This window comes from Hylobates moloch, unplaced genomic scaffold (assembly GCF_009828535.3).
Source record: "Hylobates moloch isolate HMO894 unplaced genomic scaffold, HMol_V3 SCAFFOLD_4, whole genome shotgun sequence".
Taxonomy (NCBI): domain Eukaryota; kingdom Metazoa; phylum Chordata; class Mammalia; order Primates; family Hylobatidae; genus Hylobates; species Hylobates moloch.
In genome coordinates this window covers 52607965-52624937 of record NW_026652279.1, presented here as the reverse complement: position 1 = coordinate 52624937, position 16973 = coordinate 52607965, and the positions used below count along the sequence as shown (strand labels likewise).

At 37.9% G+C, this 16973-nt stretch overlaps 1 protein-coding gene across 1 annotated transcript; it reads left to right on the top strand.

Moving 5' to 3' along the window:
- The first annotated feature begins 672 nt into the window (after nt 1-672).
- CUNH3orf85 (chromosome unknown C3orf85 homolog) lies at nt 673-15219 on the top strand. Its single transcript, XM_032149128.2, has 4 exons — nt 673-695; nt 800-852; nt 12094-12227; nt 13637-15219. The coding sequence occupies exons 2-4, from the start codon at nt 804-806 to the stop codon at nt 13724-13726; spliced, it is 273 nt and encodes a 90-aa protein (XP_032005019.1). The 5' UTR covers nt 673-695; nt 800-803; the 3' UTR covers nt 13727-15219.
- The last annotated feature ends 1754 nt before the right edge of the window (nt 15220-16973 follow it).

Below are 16973 nucleotides of genomic sequence, written 5' to 3'. Positions count from 1 at the left end.
CAGCCTCAGCCTCCCAAGTAGCTGGGACTATAGGCACGTGCCACCGCATCTGGCTAATTTTTGTATTTTTAGTAGAGACCAGGTTTCACCATGTTGGCCAGGCCAGTCTCGAACTCCTGACCTCAGGTGATCCACCTTGGCCTCCCAAAGTGCTGGGATTATAGGTGTGAGCCACCACACCCAGCCAATAATTATTATTTTTAATAGCTATTATTATTACTGCTGGTAGTAATCCATGGTATAGATGTATCACGTTTTAACATTCAGTTGTTGAATGACATCTGGCTTGTTTTTAGTCTTTGCCTGTTGCTAATAAAGCTGTTATGAACATTCTTCTACAGATTGTTTTTTAACGTAAGTTTTTATTTCTCTGAAACAAATGCCCAGTAATGCAATTCCTGGGTTGGACAGTAATTGAAAGCTTGAATTTTTAAGAAACTACCAAACTGTTTTACAAAGTGACTGGACAATTTTACATTTCCACCAGCAATACGTGAGTGATCCAGTTTTTCTACCTTTTTTTAACATTACATTAATCTATGTAGATAGTAAAATCAGTAAATAAATAAATTACCCTTATAAGAACAGCCTGTAAAAAGCCAGTTCAAAAAGTCCAAAGGGTAAAAAGGCAAGAGGTATATAAAAAAGCCACCTCAGCCTCTCTCTGACTGTGTCTCAGCTCACAGGGGTTCCAGGTATGTGACAAATGCTTTATAATTCTGAAAAGTACCTGATATACCCTAAAGCTTTTTCCAGCTAAATTAAAGTAAATAAATCTTTTTTTTTTTTTCCAAAACAGGATCATGGCCTATAAAATGCTTCAAGTAGCCCTGTGTTCAACATTGCTTATCGGTAAGAGCCTATTTCTTTTTTATTTATCATGTCTCCTACAACCATCAGGTTGATAATACCTTTTGTCTTCTTAAAGAAATAAACAAACATGTTTTTATCCATAGGCCTATTCTATAGCACTGGGGAAACCAAACTATTGTAGAAGGCTGTGGTTTTGAACATGTTAATGTTAACTGTGCGTGTGTGTGTGTGTGTGTGTGTGTGATCATTTTATTTCTAATTATATATTAACATGATACTGTTGCTAAGAAGTCTAATTGCTGCCTCCAAAGAAGTGCTGTTGTGTCCTTGAACAAAAAAATTTTAAAATATCTTTCAGAAGTATAATACTTACATAGTACTATTATATGAAGACCTCAAAGTATTTTGGGAACATGAATTTATTAACCTTTAGGGCAAGCTGTAGCTCAAAGTGGTGCTTTAAAGGCAGATCAAGGAAGGCACCAGAGGCCAGGCGCTTTGCTGCCAAACTGACCCGGTAACTCAGTGGCTTCTATCAAAATTGAACTGAGAGGTCATTTGTTTTGCTTGTGACAAAAACTGAAAATACTTACAAAGATATAAAGTATCTTCATGGTTAAATCTCTATAATTTATAAATATTTCTGATGCAGATGCTTAAATTAGAATAAACTTTTGCTTCTATGAAAATCTCGAGACTCATGCACAAAAATTATATTTTCCTGAAGCCCTTCCCACATATAGCTAGATAGATGTATATATGTGTGTGTGTGTGTGTGTGTGTGTGTGTGTATAAAATAAGCCTTCAATTCCTAAGCATAGAAATAATTTTAATAATGAGTTTTAATCATCAATATTGCAATTTGCTGTTGGGTCATGTTTAAATATGTAATTTAAACATTTTTAGCCAAGTTATTCTTAAGCAGTTATAACCAAGGCATATACAATCATACACAATTACAGCCCACATTGCCAGATGAAGAAAGTGAGGCTGGCTCAGTTTAAGTGAGTGTCTCAGAGCACATTGTAATTTAAAGTCATGAACTGGTTATAACTCAGCAGTGTAATGCTTTGCTTTGACCACTGATCCATGCAGTTGACTTTAGAGGGCGTAATGGTGGTGGATGCCTGCAAGGCTAAAGCAGTGCCGGCTAGTCCACATTCACTTATGAATGCTGCAGGGTCAAAAATATTTGACAAAGGAAATGGTTCTGCAAAATTTTTAAAGAGGCTTCAAAGACTTTCTTAAGAAACAAGTTTGAATTTAGTTCAACTCTAACTGAGATACAAATATATCTACCTATAAAGACAACCAGTTTGATTGACTTGACTCTAAAAAATAATAATAAAGGTATCTAGTTGAAGTTTATGAAATAACAAGTTGAGAACTAGAAACTAAGGACAGAGGTGCATGTACACTGCTGGGTTAGCCCTTCAGATCTCAGGAAAGAAGGCTTCGCTGCTTGCAGATTGAGGAGACTGACGTCTTCAGAACCGGATTCGTTCATTACAATAATTGGTTTAGCTGACAGTTTCTACATCATATAGCTCTAGAGAAGAAAGTAGTAGCTTGAATGAACTTTCTTTGCCTCTTTCCCTCCACATTTTCTTTTAAGAATACAGCGTATTCATCTGTACTTCTCTGAAGCCCTTCTGCTTATTATAAGAAAACCACCATTTTTTTAAAAAGTTTATTTTCATGTTTTTTAAGTTTTCTCTATTATAGCTGAGTTGTCCAACAAATTACTTTTCTTTAGAATTTGATTTAAGGGAGGTAGGGAGAAGGTCTCATTTATCCATTTTCCTGATGGGAATGCTGAGGCCAAAAACAACGAAAGGCCTATCCAAGTAATTAAATTTATGGGCAGAGTTGACAAGTTATTGATTATTTTCAAAACAGTAACTTATACACATTGGAGCTGATTCTCTAGTCAGAGAATTAGAAGTTCAAGTGTTGTGACTTGATTTAAAAAATAAGCATATAAACCTCTCTTGAATATTTAGGTCAAGAATTGCCTTCTTTCAGAAATGAAAGAGAGGTAAAGAAAAAAATTTTTAATTGCCTTCTTCTACAATGAAATCAGCAAATATTAACGCTACTAATTTAAATTCCTTTTATGTGTCAGGGGCTTTGCATGGGCTATCTTAGTCAATTCTCATGACCACTCTGAAAATATTAATAGATGCTATGCTCCTCATTTTACGAAGAGGGAACTGAGGGCTTAGGGAATTCAAGTGACCAAGCTACACAGTCAATCAATGGTAGAAGCTGCATTCATGTCCAAATCCTAAATCTACCACTTATGAGAACAAAACTCTTCTTTCTGCTACACAAACTCTCTCCTCTGGCACTGCAGTGCCTGACATGGGCTAGCAGCAGCTCACAGAGCAAGACCTCCTCTTGAAAAAGTGGTGGAGGCAGTATCGTAGCCATTGCTTCCACAAGAAACAACCAGGAGTTAAGAAGCTGGGTGACCTCACCTGACACAATTGAGCGGAACCAGGACACCACCAATGACTTTCAATGACAGTTCCTAGTTGTACTAATGGTGAAGAGTAGCAACAGGGCATTTATTAAAACCAAACAGCTTTATATCACATACAAAGGAAATACGGAAAACAAACATATTTAAAAGTGTTTTTCTAAGTGAACCAACTTTTGAACACTATTAACAATTATACTGGTGTTTTTTGTTGTTTCTCATTTCTGTATTTTTTTAAAAGATTGCTTTCATTGTTCTGCTAAAATGAAAAATAGATTTATTTTCCCTCAGCAATCATGTTCTCCTGATTGGATTTGGCAGCTGGAGTTGACCCACACATGAAACGATTTGAGGGTCCACGCCCATATTGTTGACCTGCGATCAGATCTGTCCATAAAGTGCAAGTATGTTTTCTGGTTTTAGACAGAGAGAATAATAAGCTGCCTTTGGTCTGTTTTCCTCTCGTGGTTCCAGCTCTTATTTTTCACTCCACAGTTAGTAACCAATGCCAGTTTGTCTTGAAAGATTTTTGATTTGCTTTGTTTTTTGACAAGAGCTTTTAAGCTCACATATTCTAACACACAACCCTGTCAGCATCCCCAGTCCCTTTCTTTTTGCTTTCTTCTCTACCATAGGAAGACTAGCCCTTTTCAGTCATCCCTGCAGCCCTCCAATTCCTTAGAGATTCTGTATTGTCTGACACAGTTTTAATTTATTTTAAAAGATTTTGTTCTTAATTTTACCTACTCACTTGGGCTTATGACTGATTGATACTCTCAAGAAGATACATAATGAGAATAAACTGGAAAATAATTTGGTTGAAAAAAAAAGTTGTTGTAGGAAAATCCAGGTTCTTGTCACACGACCAGGAAAGATTAGGTTCGCAGACACTTTGAAGGGTGAAGGGGACGGAATTTACTGGACGAAAAAGAAAATGGTAAAACAACACAGCAAAGTGGGAGAAGGGTTCCTGTTAACAGGCCCTCATCTCACAGATTGAATCCCAGGTTCCCACACAGGAACAGGAAGAGCCAGGCCCCTCCCCGCTGCAAATGGCCTGAGCTTCCGTAGCTCCACCCCTTCTCCCAGGAACCAGGCCGGTAGGAGGTTCTCCGGGGACCCCTTTATACTTGGTTGTCTCAATGTCATTGCTTATGACTAGATTCATTAAGCAGTCTGGGTGCTGTAGAAAAACTTTTCCTACACATATGGCATCATCTGTCATGGCACTGGAAATGGGGATCCCATCAACACATGTAGGCAATGACCCAGAAAGAGTCACTATTGAATCAAATACAATGCTGCCTTTCATGAATTATGAATTTCCATGTCTACAAGATTAAAAGTAATAAAAGAACCACTAGCTCCAAAAACATGTCCAAGGAAATTATGTGGCCATAAGAGTGAGTGCCAACATTGTGTATGTGTTAAGAGCAGGTTAGAACAGATTTAAGTTAAACCCAAGTGACACCACTTCCTGTTTACTTTTCAAAATACTCAACATGTCAGCAATTGTAATGCCAGTAAAATGGAAGTTACTGAGTTAAAAGGTCAGTTAGAAAGCATCCTGTTAGACCTTTGTTTTTTTGTTGCTGTTGTTTGTTTTGTTTTTGTTTTTGTTTTTTGAGACAGAGTCTCTCTCTGTCACTCAGGCTGCAGTGGAGTGGTGCAATCTCAGCTCACTGCAACCTCCACCTCTCAGGTTCAAGCGATTCTCCTGGCTCAGCCTCTGAGTAGCTGGGATTGCAGGCGTGCACCCCCATGCCTGGCTAATTTTTGTATTTTTAGTAGAGACAGGGTTTCACCATGTTGCCCATTCTGGTCTCAAACTCCTGACCTCAGGTGATCCACCCACCTTGGCTTCCCAAAGTGCTGGGATTACAGATGTGAGCCACCCCATCCGGCCCCTGTTAGACCTCTGAACAGGACACTAGGATATGAGAGCCGGTCAGCAGTTCAGCACCCCTCTCCATTTTTTCCAGTTTCCTTTCATCCTGTTTGCCTTCTGTTGTGTTACTTCCTTTATCTGCCCTGTGGCTTTTCACCTTTTGTCTTTTGTAAACCCCCTTCATTATTCTCTCTTTCCTTTTATTTTTTTTTCTTGATTTCTCTCTCCATCCCTTTCCTTCTATTCTCCTCTTTTTAGTCTTCACATTTTTCTCTCATAACCCAAATTGCTTCTCTTCCATTATCTGTCTCTCTCTCCTTTTCTCACCAATTTTTATCCAAGTTCAAGCAAAGTGAGGGAATATGTTCTACTGAACACAACTCTTCTGTCTTCCACTACACATTTTTGGGTCAGTGACCAAAGGTAATGGGGAAAGAAATAAAATAACTATGCCATTGTATGTAAAAATTACTTACTTGGTGGGGCATGGTGGCTCATGCCTATAATCCTAGCACTTTGGGAGGCAGAGGCAGGCAGATCACTTGAGGTCAGGAGTTCAAGACCAGCCTGGCCAGCATGGCAAACCCCATCTCTACTAAAATACAAAAATTAGCCAGGCGTGGTGGTGCATGCCTGTAATCCCAGCTACTCGGGAGGCTAAGGCACAAAAATCACTTGAACCCCAGAGGCGGAGGTTGCAGTGAGCCAAGATCGTGCCACTGTACTCTAGTCTGAGCAACAAAGCAAGACTACATCTCAAAAAAAAGAAAATTACTTAACAAAGAGAATATTCAAGTTTTAGAAAATATGAACCTAAATGTGAGTATTTTAGTCTCTCACTAAATCATATAACTCCTCCTACATTTACAGAAATCTTTGAAATTTTTACACCATTAATAAGACATTTATATATCCTTTTCTCCAGATCCTCTTTTGTACTTTATTCCTAGTGACCATTTATACTTTATTTCAGTACTTAATTTGTGTGTGTCCGTAATTTTCTGGGCAGTTATTTCATCTTTTCTTAAAAAATAAATATTTTAAAGGAAAGGATTGAGACTCAGCAGTTCAATAAAAATAGTAAACAATAAATATTATTATGTACTTATACTGAGTGCTAAGTGCTTTACTTTCACCATCCCATACGTAAATATCTTTGAACTTTAAGCAAGTCTGCACTGCTTACTCTCCATCTGTAGTACCAAGTATCAGGTAATACCCCAGATACCAGTATTACCTAGACCCTAAGGGAAATAGCTAGCAGTAGACCTCTTCTATGGATCTGCCCAGATATTTTATGTCTTCTGACCCCACTGAATCTCATTGCATTTATTTCAAAAACATACAGACATTGAAGGTTACATGTGGGGAATAATTCGGTTGTGCCTATCTGGGAATGACAAGCTCCCACCGGAGTGCCCTGGCACGTGCTCTGTTTTTTTTTTCCCCCTTCTTTTTTAGTGAGGCTTTGAGCAACAGACTATCGGGTTCTTTAAGCTACTCTTTCTTCACCTCCCTCCAACAAATAACACCCTTCTTCTTTGTCCAGTTTTGATCAAGTTGAGAAATAAAGAAATATGATTATGGAAGGCAATCGATTTCCTTTATTCCTGAGAAGGGCTAATTTGGAAAATGTAGCTTAGTATAAGTACATAAAGGGCCTGATGACTGGACCCCCAAATTTGGCAAATTTATAACCAATTGCAGGTTGCAGAACCAGAACAGGAAGCATGCCCTAGGAGGGCAGTTTACTATCAAGAGAAGAAGAAAGAGCTGAGCTGGACATGGTCAAGTTAAACTTCTTGGATTTACAAATTAACTGAGGCACTGCCCCTTCCCAGGAGCGGAGCACACATAGAGGTGAAGAGGGGCCTAGGCTTACCCTAAATGAGCTTCCTTTACATCAGGGAAAAGAGAAATCTGCCAGCACACTCTGTCCTTTAATTCTGTATCTTATTTTACCTTAGGCTTTCTGATCTTTTAGATATATAGGTTCCTACCACAAGTATCATTTCAAGGTTATGTGTATAGGGTATAGAATATTGTCTTTTCCCCACCATTATGTTTAAAGAGTATTTTTCAGCTTTCTGTGGGTGCTAGTAACATAGAGACTTTCATTTCTAATGATGCAGTTTTCATTATGCTTATACTGCTCATTAGCCTGTGATGGGTACTCACCACTTTGTTCATAATATGAATACATTTTTATCTGTTTTGCTTTAATTATTGGGTAAGTCTACTTTGACATCTCTTTCACTTATTTCTGACTGTCGCAGTGCTAAATTTTTCAGTAAGTTCCTTGAAAGTAGTAGGAACTGTGCCCACTTAGCATATTCTCTGTGCTTTCGATAACATGATACCATGCATAGAAAGTAGTTTTTGATTAATGACCTATTTGTTATTAATACATTCCAGATCAGAATATTAGAGCTGGAAGAGACCTTAGTGGTTGTGTAATCCAGACTTGTTTCACAGAACAAAAAATGGAAGTGCAGGAATAAGAAGTGGCTCAATGACCTAGCTGGTCACTGGCGAGGCCAAGAAAAGACTCTGGGTCTCCGATCCTTCTTGGCTTGTATAAGGAGAGCTGTGATCCCAAATAGTGTTTGCTTTATACTCTGAAGTGTTTGCCTTGTTTCTACTGTACAGAATTTTCTGCAGAGGATATTTGAAAAATGTTTAGACAAAACATTTACAGATCCTATTAAAGCTGACTATGATGTGGGTGAAAAAAGGGCCATGTGTAGGGAGTTGTAAATAAAGAGAGAAGGATATTTTTCATAGCTGATGATCATGAAGTTTAAGAAAGGCATTAATCTGGTTGATATTGCCTACATTTAAAAAAAACTCATTTAAAAATCAACAAAGCAATAAAACTCAGGGTTCAGTTTTCAAACCCCAGCAATATTAGATAGGTTCACAAACACAAAACCCTGGTCTTGCTCTCACTAACTTTCAAGGTTGATCAGGCAGAATGAAAAAGGGAGGAGAAATTTCTCAAGCAGAGAGGATAATAGCCTGCCCTTCTATATTACTTGCATTTTTATTTCCAGCCCTGCCACTGACTTACTATACGACCTTGAGTGAGTCATTTCATCTCTGCATGTCAATTTTCTCCATTCGTAAAGTAGGATAATAAATACTACTTTCTGTCTCTCTCATGGGTGATGTTATCATCATCATCAATTAAGATTTATTGGATGCCTGTCGGGCTTATAATGCTGAGGTAGGTGGTTTGTCCTAGGGAGAAGGAGGTTGTATCGGTAACGCATTTTCCATGAACAAAAAGGTAAAAGACTTACAAAAGACAGAATTATTAGAGCTTAAAATAGCTATGGTATATATTTTAAAGCATGCCTCTCTGCCAAGATTTATGCAATAGCATTTTTTTTCTTAGTGATTGTGTAATGCACCAGGATGACTATAGTACAGAATTCTGGTTTTACTTTTAGATAATTTCAAGTAACACTATCTTAAGCAATTACTACAGATTCACTGTATAGCTATAAATGATATCCTAAGCATCATTTACTTAGAGCTATTTATTGTTTATTGATGGAATTGGATCTATTTTGCACAGCCACTAATTTTGTTTTGAAAAAAACACCTATTTATTAACAGAATAGTAACACACAAAATATGTAACACTGTAACACACACCTTTTCTTCAAAGAGAATAATCAGAAATCTGAAAAGTGACCCATTAGTGCATTTCATCTAAAAGCAAAAAATCAAAGCTGGTTAGTCCACACTGGTCAGCCCAAATGAATGCGGGTTCCTTCCTCCCATCTTCCTCAAATCAATCCTGTTTTCCCATCCCATGTTCACCAGATTCAGGCCCTTCTTATCTCTCATATGGGCTATTGAATAGCCTCTGATCTCGTGTCCCTCACTCTTCTCTTCCTTTTACTGTCTGTCCTTACACCACTGACAAAAGGATCTTTCAGAGTAAATCTGTGAATGAATAAACAAAATATGGTGTATATACATATATATTAAATACATAAAGTATTACTCAGTCTTAAAAAGGAATGAAATACTGATGTCACAATGTGGAAGAACTTTGATGGTATTATGTTTGTGAAATAAGCCAGACGGAAAACAACAAATACTCTATGATTCCACTTACATGTGGTGCCTAGAACAGGCAAATTCATAGGAAAAGAAAGTAGAATAGTAGTTACCAGGGGTTGGGGAGGGGTTAATGGGGAGTTGTTTAAAGAGTAAGAGTTTCTGTTTGGGACAATGAAATAGTCCTGGAGATGGATAGTGGTGAGGGTTACAAAACATTGTAAATGTACTTAATACCACTGAATTGTACACTCAGAACTGGTTCAAGTGGAATGTTTTATGCTATGTATGTTTTACCATAATACAAACAATTTTTTAAAAAAGTAAATCTGGTCCTTCCTATCATTTTCTTATTCAGAAATGATTACTAATTATTTAGAGTAAAGCCCAAACTCCTTGGTATGACAGTTAAAATCATTCAGAATCGAGCTCCAACTTACCTTTCCAGTGTTATCTCTGACCACATCTACACCACAACCCTACCTTTCAATCATATTGGCAAAATGAAAGTCACCAACCCTGAATCTTCCTTTGCTCCTCCATTCTTTAACTCTCCAGTCTCCTTCAGCCTAGAATACATGCGCTTTGCTTCCACGCCCTTCATCCTCATTGTTGAAACGTAACAAATCTTTGAAGCCCAACTCAAAATGAATTTCTCTGTGACGTCTCCATGACAGTATCAAAATTGCTCCAACTATGGATGGTCTGATCACAATATGTCTTCTTCTAATTATATATGAACTCTGACAATAATGTGAATTCTTTAATGGTAAGTGTTATTTGTTGTCTATCTTTGCATGTGGTAGTGATTAGCAAGAGTTATTTTTGTTTATCTTTCCATGCAATGATGATAATCAGAGCGGGGACTAGGGTGAGAGAAGTGAGGAACTTATGGTACAAAATTTGTATGACCCTGAAAGTGAGTTCCTTGTGTTTTGTACCCTATCCTAGGTGTCTCACTTGCCTCAACTTAGTCTCGACCTTTGTGTGTATAAGTTATCTACTACCGCATAACTAATTTTTCCAAACCTTAACAGCTTAAAACAACTAACATATTATTGCAGTTGCAGGGTCATGAATTTGGGAGTGGCTTAGCTCAGTGGTTGTGGCTCTGGATTTATTATGATGATGCAGTAAAGATGTCAATGGGGGCTGCAGTCATCTGAAGGCTTGATTGAAGCAAAAACATCAGGTTTCCAGATGGCTCGCTTACCTGGCTATTAGTGGGAGGCATCATTTCCTTGTCATGTGGTCTTCTCCCTCAGGGCTGCTTGAGTGCCCTCACAACATGGCAGCTGACTTTTCTTAGAGCAAATGGTCCAAAAGAGGGGCAAGGCAGAAGCTGTAACGTCTTGTATATCCTAGCCACAAAAATTGCACACAGTCATTCCACAGTAGCTTAAAAGAGGGGGCTACTACACAAGAATATGAATAACAAGAAGTAGTAATTTTTGGGAGCCACCTTAAAAGATGGTTTCCACAAACTTGCTGGTTGGATTATACTAAATTAGATTAGCTAGCAGCAGAACAGTATTACTTTGGGCATCTGTCACTAATATCTCCTAAGTTTAAAGGTTAACTAATTTTTTTTATATAAAACTCTTCTATCTAGCCACCTCTGACTATTGTTTTAAGATAGTGAAACACATCATTCCTCTGGCTTAAATTTTTTTAAAAATGTTTCCCCTTCTCCCATCCTGCTAAATCAAATTTTTCCTTTAAGGAGAAGGTGAAACAACTTCCTTGACCGTGAAAACGCCTACTTGTACCCCAGTGTCTTAGTGCTCAATAACAGCATCTTCTCCTAAATTCCTTTAGTGCAATCAAATCCTGTGTTGCCTCGTTTTGTCTTTTATCTTTGACCCTGGATCCCAAATAAACAGAAAGCCTTATAGAGAGGAATTTTTATACTGTATAGCTTGCTACAACCCAGGTTCATACAGAAGGTTGGTCAATAGGGGACTGCTAATAATGAGGTTGTTAAGTGCCTAATGTAACATTACTCACAATTAGATGTTGTAATAAATGCTTCTTTATCACAATGAACAGATTGTATTGTTGTCACCTATAGGTCAGGAGAAAGTGTGTTCTTCCTTTATATTAATTCAAGTTATAATTCTGAATGCAATTGTGTTTTACTTGAGAATGAAAATACAACACAGATTGTTAAAATCTCAAGATCTTTAAAAAGTCTGGATTTCTTAAAATTATCATCTCTTTTTTCTTCTTAATCCTGGAGTAGGAAGGAGTTGCAAAATACAAGGTGGTTCGATTTGATGGTGAATCAATCAGTGCCAACAATTTAAACCACAGTGTCAGGTTTGGGAGCAGCCTAGTTCAAACAGAAAGATCAGTTCTATTTTGGAGGGCTAAGAAAGCAAGAATAAGATGGTTGACTGCCTAGTTTGAGCCGGATGGTTTATAGTCATCAATTTATCCAGTCCTTACAGCATGTGTGTGTGCATTATTATACCCCTTAACGTGCAAGAAAACTAAAGTGCGAAGAAATCAAGCAACTTTCCCAGAAAAGTGATAGGGCTGGAATTCGAATCCGGGTCTGGAGGCCCCCATGCATGTATGGAAGTTCCGATATCCTGCTCCATCCACCACATAGCACTGGCTGTCAAGATGAGCTAAATACAGGTCAAATTGAGTGGTTAGCATACAATGGTGACAAAGGGCCAAGGAGTAGCTGTCTCACTCAGAGCTTAGCTTTTCCAGAGTTTCCTCCTCAGGCCCCCAGCCTACCAAAGATCACAGCTGGGTCTCTTGAAGAGGAAACATTGAGATGTAAACTATTGCTCTAAAAGATGTTGTGCTCTTGGACTCTAAATTGCAGGAGCATTGGGAGCGCCATTTTTGTTGGAGGACCCTGCAAACCAGTTCCTACGTCTCAAAAGACATGTAAATTTGCAGGATTACTGGGACCCAGATCACAGTTCAGATGTGTGGGGAAACACACTGGCTAAGCAGGTATTTGTATTAGAAACAAATGGTCCTTCACCATGTATCTTTTTAGTCATTGCATTTGCTGACCACTAATTAACACATGACTAGCCTAGCCCTGATTTTTCCTCTCTAGACACTCTGAACTATATCTCCTTTTTCTTCCCCATGAAATGATTTTTGCCTGGTAAACTCTGCCTCTTGCTTAAAGACTAGACTCAAATGTCCCTCTGAAGCCTTTCCCTTCTTCTCAGGGCGACATTTATCTTTCCTTCTGTCCCTTTTTGCATGCTCTTTCACAAGTAAATAGCTCTCAAAATGTCAATTGGAATTACTTGTTTTGTGTACCCAACCTACCTACCTAGACTGTAAAGGTAGAGTCTGTATCTTATCCTTCAAGGTAATTATTCTCGGGAACTAGCAAAATGATTGCTATATAGTCAAAGCTTAATAAATTATTACATGTATGTGTAGATTGATGAATGGACAGTGGTCAGACTTTAGTTCACTTTCAGTTGTTCAGTAGCTAAGTATCCCCTGTGATAATTATTCAAAGCTTTAATGTTGTTCCTCCTTTTGCTTGCCTTTGTACATTTTCCTATTCATTTGCATTCTTGCTGCAAGAGAAAGAAGAAACTTGCATTGGCCTTTTTTATTCTATGTTTACTTTTCTGATAGAAGAAGACATTAAAACTCCAGGCCAAATGAAATTGCTGAATTATCTGAGGATTTCAATTATTCATGATCTTCTTCTTACAATTTAGCAATTTAGGAAACAAAGTTGTATGATGAATAAATTAATTCCTTCACTTATTCTTTCTTTCTTTCCACATATCTCAGGCTCTGATTATCATCAGGCATGAGGATTGCATAAAGTCATAAAAAGTTGAATGTCCTTGTTTTCATGGAACCTTGATCCTATCCTTACTCCACATGACTGGGTCTTAACCGGTCTACCAGGATCTACTTGTTTTGCACTTGCTGATGAAAACTGCTAACTGAATAATGCATCTAGTTTTATGGCTGTTTTTGTCCAATAGGCATTATTTAGCATTATTAAAACAAGACATTTGTTTATTTGGTCAATTAAGTAATTAAGTAGGCTGGTAGACTGTGTCTTCTTTATAGAATGTTGACATTTTCAGGTATACTCCTGCCTCTACTTGTAGACCAGTTTTGTACCAACTGACAGACACTATGTAATGTAGCAAGACTCTACTACATTGATTTATACTGTGGCCCCACAAATACTGTAAAATATCTGAGCATTGAAATAAACAGATAATTAAAAGTATGAAAACCAAAGTCTGTTTGGTATAATTCTTCCATTATATTTTTCTCATCTTTTAGGAATATCTGTATGATAATCAGAATAACTGATGCAAGATGTGTTCTACACACTCAGAGATCATGACTTGTGTTTCCTTTTCTTGCAGGCTTATGAAACATGGATTGCTTTGAAAACAACAGCACAGTATTATTTGGATATTAATACCTTCACCTTTGACATGTCTACTGCCCAGTAAATATGTTTTCCTGGTTAAAGCAGGAGGATGAAGATGGCGGAAGTTGGAATGGCATTGTGCCAAAACCGTGGGTTTTGGAGACCTGAGGGTATATCCATGCTGTTTACTACATTATTTATTATGTCTGTCTCAAAGTTGTTGAAGAGAGTAGTTATGAAAACCCATGTAGAAACCTGGAATAAGACATTCTCAATAAACGGTAGTTCTGAAAAAAAGAACTAAAAAAAAAAAAAGGCTATAGTAATAACATTTACCAAAAAGATGGCATTTATGGGAAAAGGGAAGCAAAAACAAAAACCGAAAAAAGTAGTTTCATTAAACCACTCTGTTCATAGCTTTTACTCTCTATTGCCTCTTCTTTGAAAGAGTTTTTTAATTCAAAGAAGGACAGGGAGCTCTCAAATGGAGCTGATCCTCTTCTGTCTTCTTCAGTGCTTGTCACCTTCTTAAGTCAGTTTATTTTAAAACCATGATTTTAAAACATTTTTCATCAAAGGTGTACTGCTGAGTGGAGAATACAGCCTTAATATAACAAGTAGATAGTGGCTAGGAACTCAATGGAAGTCATTCACTTTTAAGTGCAAACTTCTTCGAAGTTTTGTAAAATTTTTGTAAGCTTTGCATTCTGTTCCACAATTTATTGATGTTTATTTTAATATGAAATAACAGTTTTGACTCACTGGCCAGGCACATTTTATAATTTTTTCAAATAAAACTGAAAAATTGGCCATAGCAAAAAGTGGACTGCATTTATCCTGTAACTTTCCTTATATTCATGGATTACCACCTCAGTTTGAGAAGCACTGAGATGATATAACTAATTGTCAAGATTGCCCCCCAAAATCACAGGTAAATGGAATTTTTGTCTTCAGAAGTCTATTTATCTCCATTCTCTATTTTAGTTGTTCTCTCTAACAATTTATTTTGAACTTTTAAGGTAAATGGAAACATTTCCCTAAGACCTTAGTTGATCTTATGTGGTCTTAAAACAATCTTAAGCACTTTTTTAGTGGCAAGTAAATCAGAAAAACCAAATGCCAAGAAGTTGACTGGAAGGACTTTGGCCTCAGCAATTTCTTCAAAAGGACACTGACAGCTGCTCGGTATTCCACATTTCCCATCCTATGGCCTAGAGGTGTTTTCAGTGAGAAATTTAAGGCTAATTTATAACTTATTAAGTTAACTGCTATCCATTTCCAATAAATATGAACATAGATTTTTAAATTACATCTGAACAAACAAAACAAAGATGATGAATCATTTAGTTTTGCAGTGGGAAATAAGTTTGAGACTGTACATAAATATATCTTCAGTGTTTTAACAATAATATACATTTTATTAACACAAAGTTTCATTCTTTAATTATTTAATAAAAAATTGAGAATGCCTGTGTATTAGGGTTCACCAGAGAAACAGAACCAATAGGATATGTATATATAGAGATGCTCCTCAACTTACGATGGAGTTACATCCCAATAAACCCGTCACACGCTGAAAATATCGTTAAGTCAAAAGTGCATTTAATACACCTGACCTACCCAACCTCATAGCTTTGCCTAGCCCACTATTACGGTTTGGCTCTGTGTTCCCACCCAAATTTCATGTTAAATTGTAATTCCTATGGCCGAGCACGGTGGCTCACACCTGTAATCCCAGCACTTTGGGAGGCTGGGGCAGGCAGATCACCTGAGGTCTGGAGTTCGAGACCAGCCTGACCAACGTGGAGAAACCCTGTCTCTACTAAAAATACAAAATTAGCCAGGCGTAGTGGCACACGCCTGTAATCCCAGCTACTTGGGAGGCTGAGGCAGAAGAATTACTTGAACCCGGAAGGCAGAGGTTGCGGTGAGCCAAAATTGTGCCATTGCACTCCAGCCCAGGCAACAAGAGCGAAACTCCGTCTCAAAAAAAAAAAAAAAAAAATTGAAAAAAAATTGTAATTCCCAGTGTTGGTGGCAGGGCGTGGTGGGAGGTGTGGTGATCATGGGGGTGGTTTCTAATGGTTTAGCACTATTTCCCTAGTGCTGTCTTGTGACAGAGTTCTCACAAGATCTGGTTATTTAAAAGTATGTAGCATCTCCCCTTAGCTCGCTCTCTCCTGCCACCGTGTGAAGATTTGCCTGCTTCCTCTTCACCCTTCCGCCATGATTGTAAGTTTCCTGAGAACTTCCCAGCTATGCTTTCTGTACAGCCTGTGGAAGCAAGTCAATTAAACCTCTTTTCTTTATAAATTATCCAGTCTCTTTATTGCAGTGTGAAAACATACTAAACATACTTAAACATACTCAGTACACTTACCTGGGCTTACAGTTGGGCAAAATCATCTGGCAACACAGTCTACTATAGAGTACTGTGTTTGTGTGGCTGATTGGGAGTCATGGCTGGCTGCTGCCACCCAGCATCAGGAGAGAGTGCTGTACCACATATTGCTAGCCTGGGAAAAGATCTAAATTCAAAGTATGGTTTCTATTGAATGTGTATCACTTTCGCACCATAATTAAGTTGAAAAATTGTAAGTTGAACCATAGTAAATACAGGACTGACTGCAAAGAGAAAGAGATTTATTTTAGGGATTGGCTCATGTGATTATGGAGGCAGGCAAGTCCAAAGTCTTGAGGGTGGGCAGGCAGACTTTAGACCGGGGAAGAGCCCACGCTGCATTTAACGCCTAACGCAGTCTGCTGGCAGAATTCCCTCTTCCTTACGATAGGTCAATCCTTTGTTCCTTCCAAGACTTCAACTGATTAAATAAGGCTCATTCATATTATACAGGGTAATCTCCTTAACCCAAAGCCAACCAATTTAATGTAAATCTTATCCAAAAATACCCTCACAGAAGCATTCATTTAATATTTGACCATGTTTACATACTCTACTGGAGGATTACAAACGTAAATACTGTGGTGACTCTGAATTCTTCTGAAGCAGGTTTTCATTGTGAAGTTTAAAGGGAACTCTGTTAGTTTGCCTTCTTCACCTGCTTAATATAGAGGCCCACTATGTAACTAGAAATGACGGGTAAGGATAATCCTACTAAATCCAGACTCCCAGAGGCTTCTGTCCAAATTTGAGGCTCACTGGTCTGACTCTACACAAGCAATATTCTGCCTAAGCTTTCCTGCATTTTCTGTAGAACCAGTCAACATATATGCCAAGGATCAGGCTGACCCTTTTTATGTCTCTTGAACATCTAACCTCTAGAATTCCTGTAATGCTGATTCACATGGTTTTCCAGTGGACATATCAA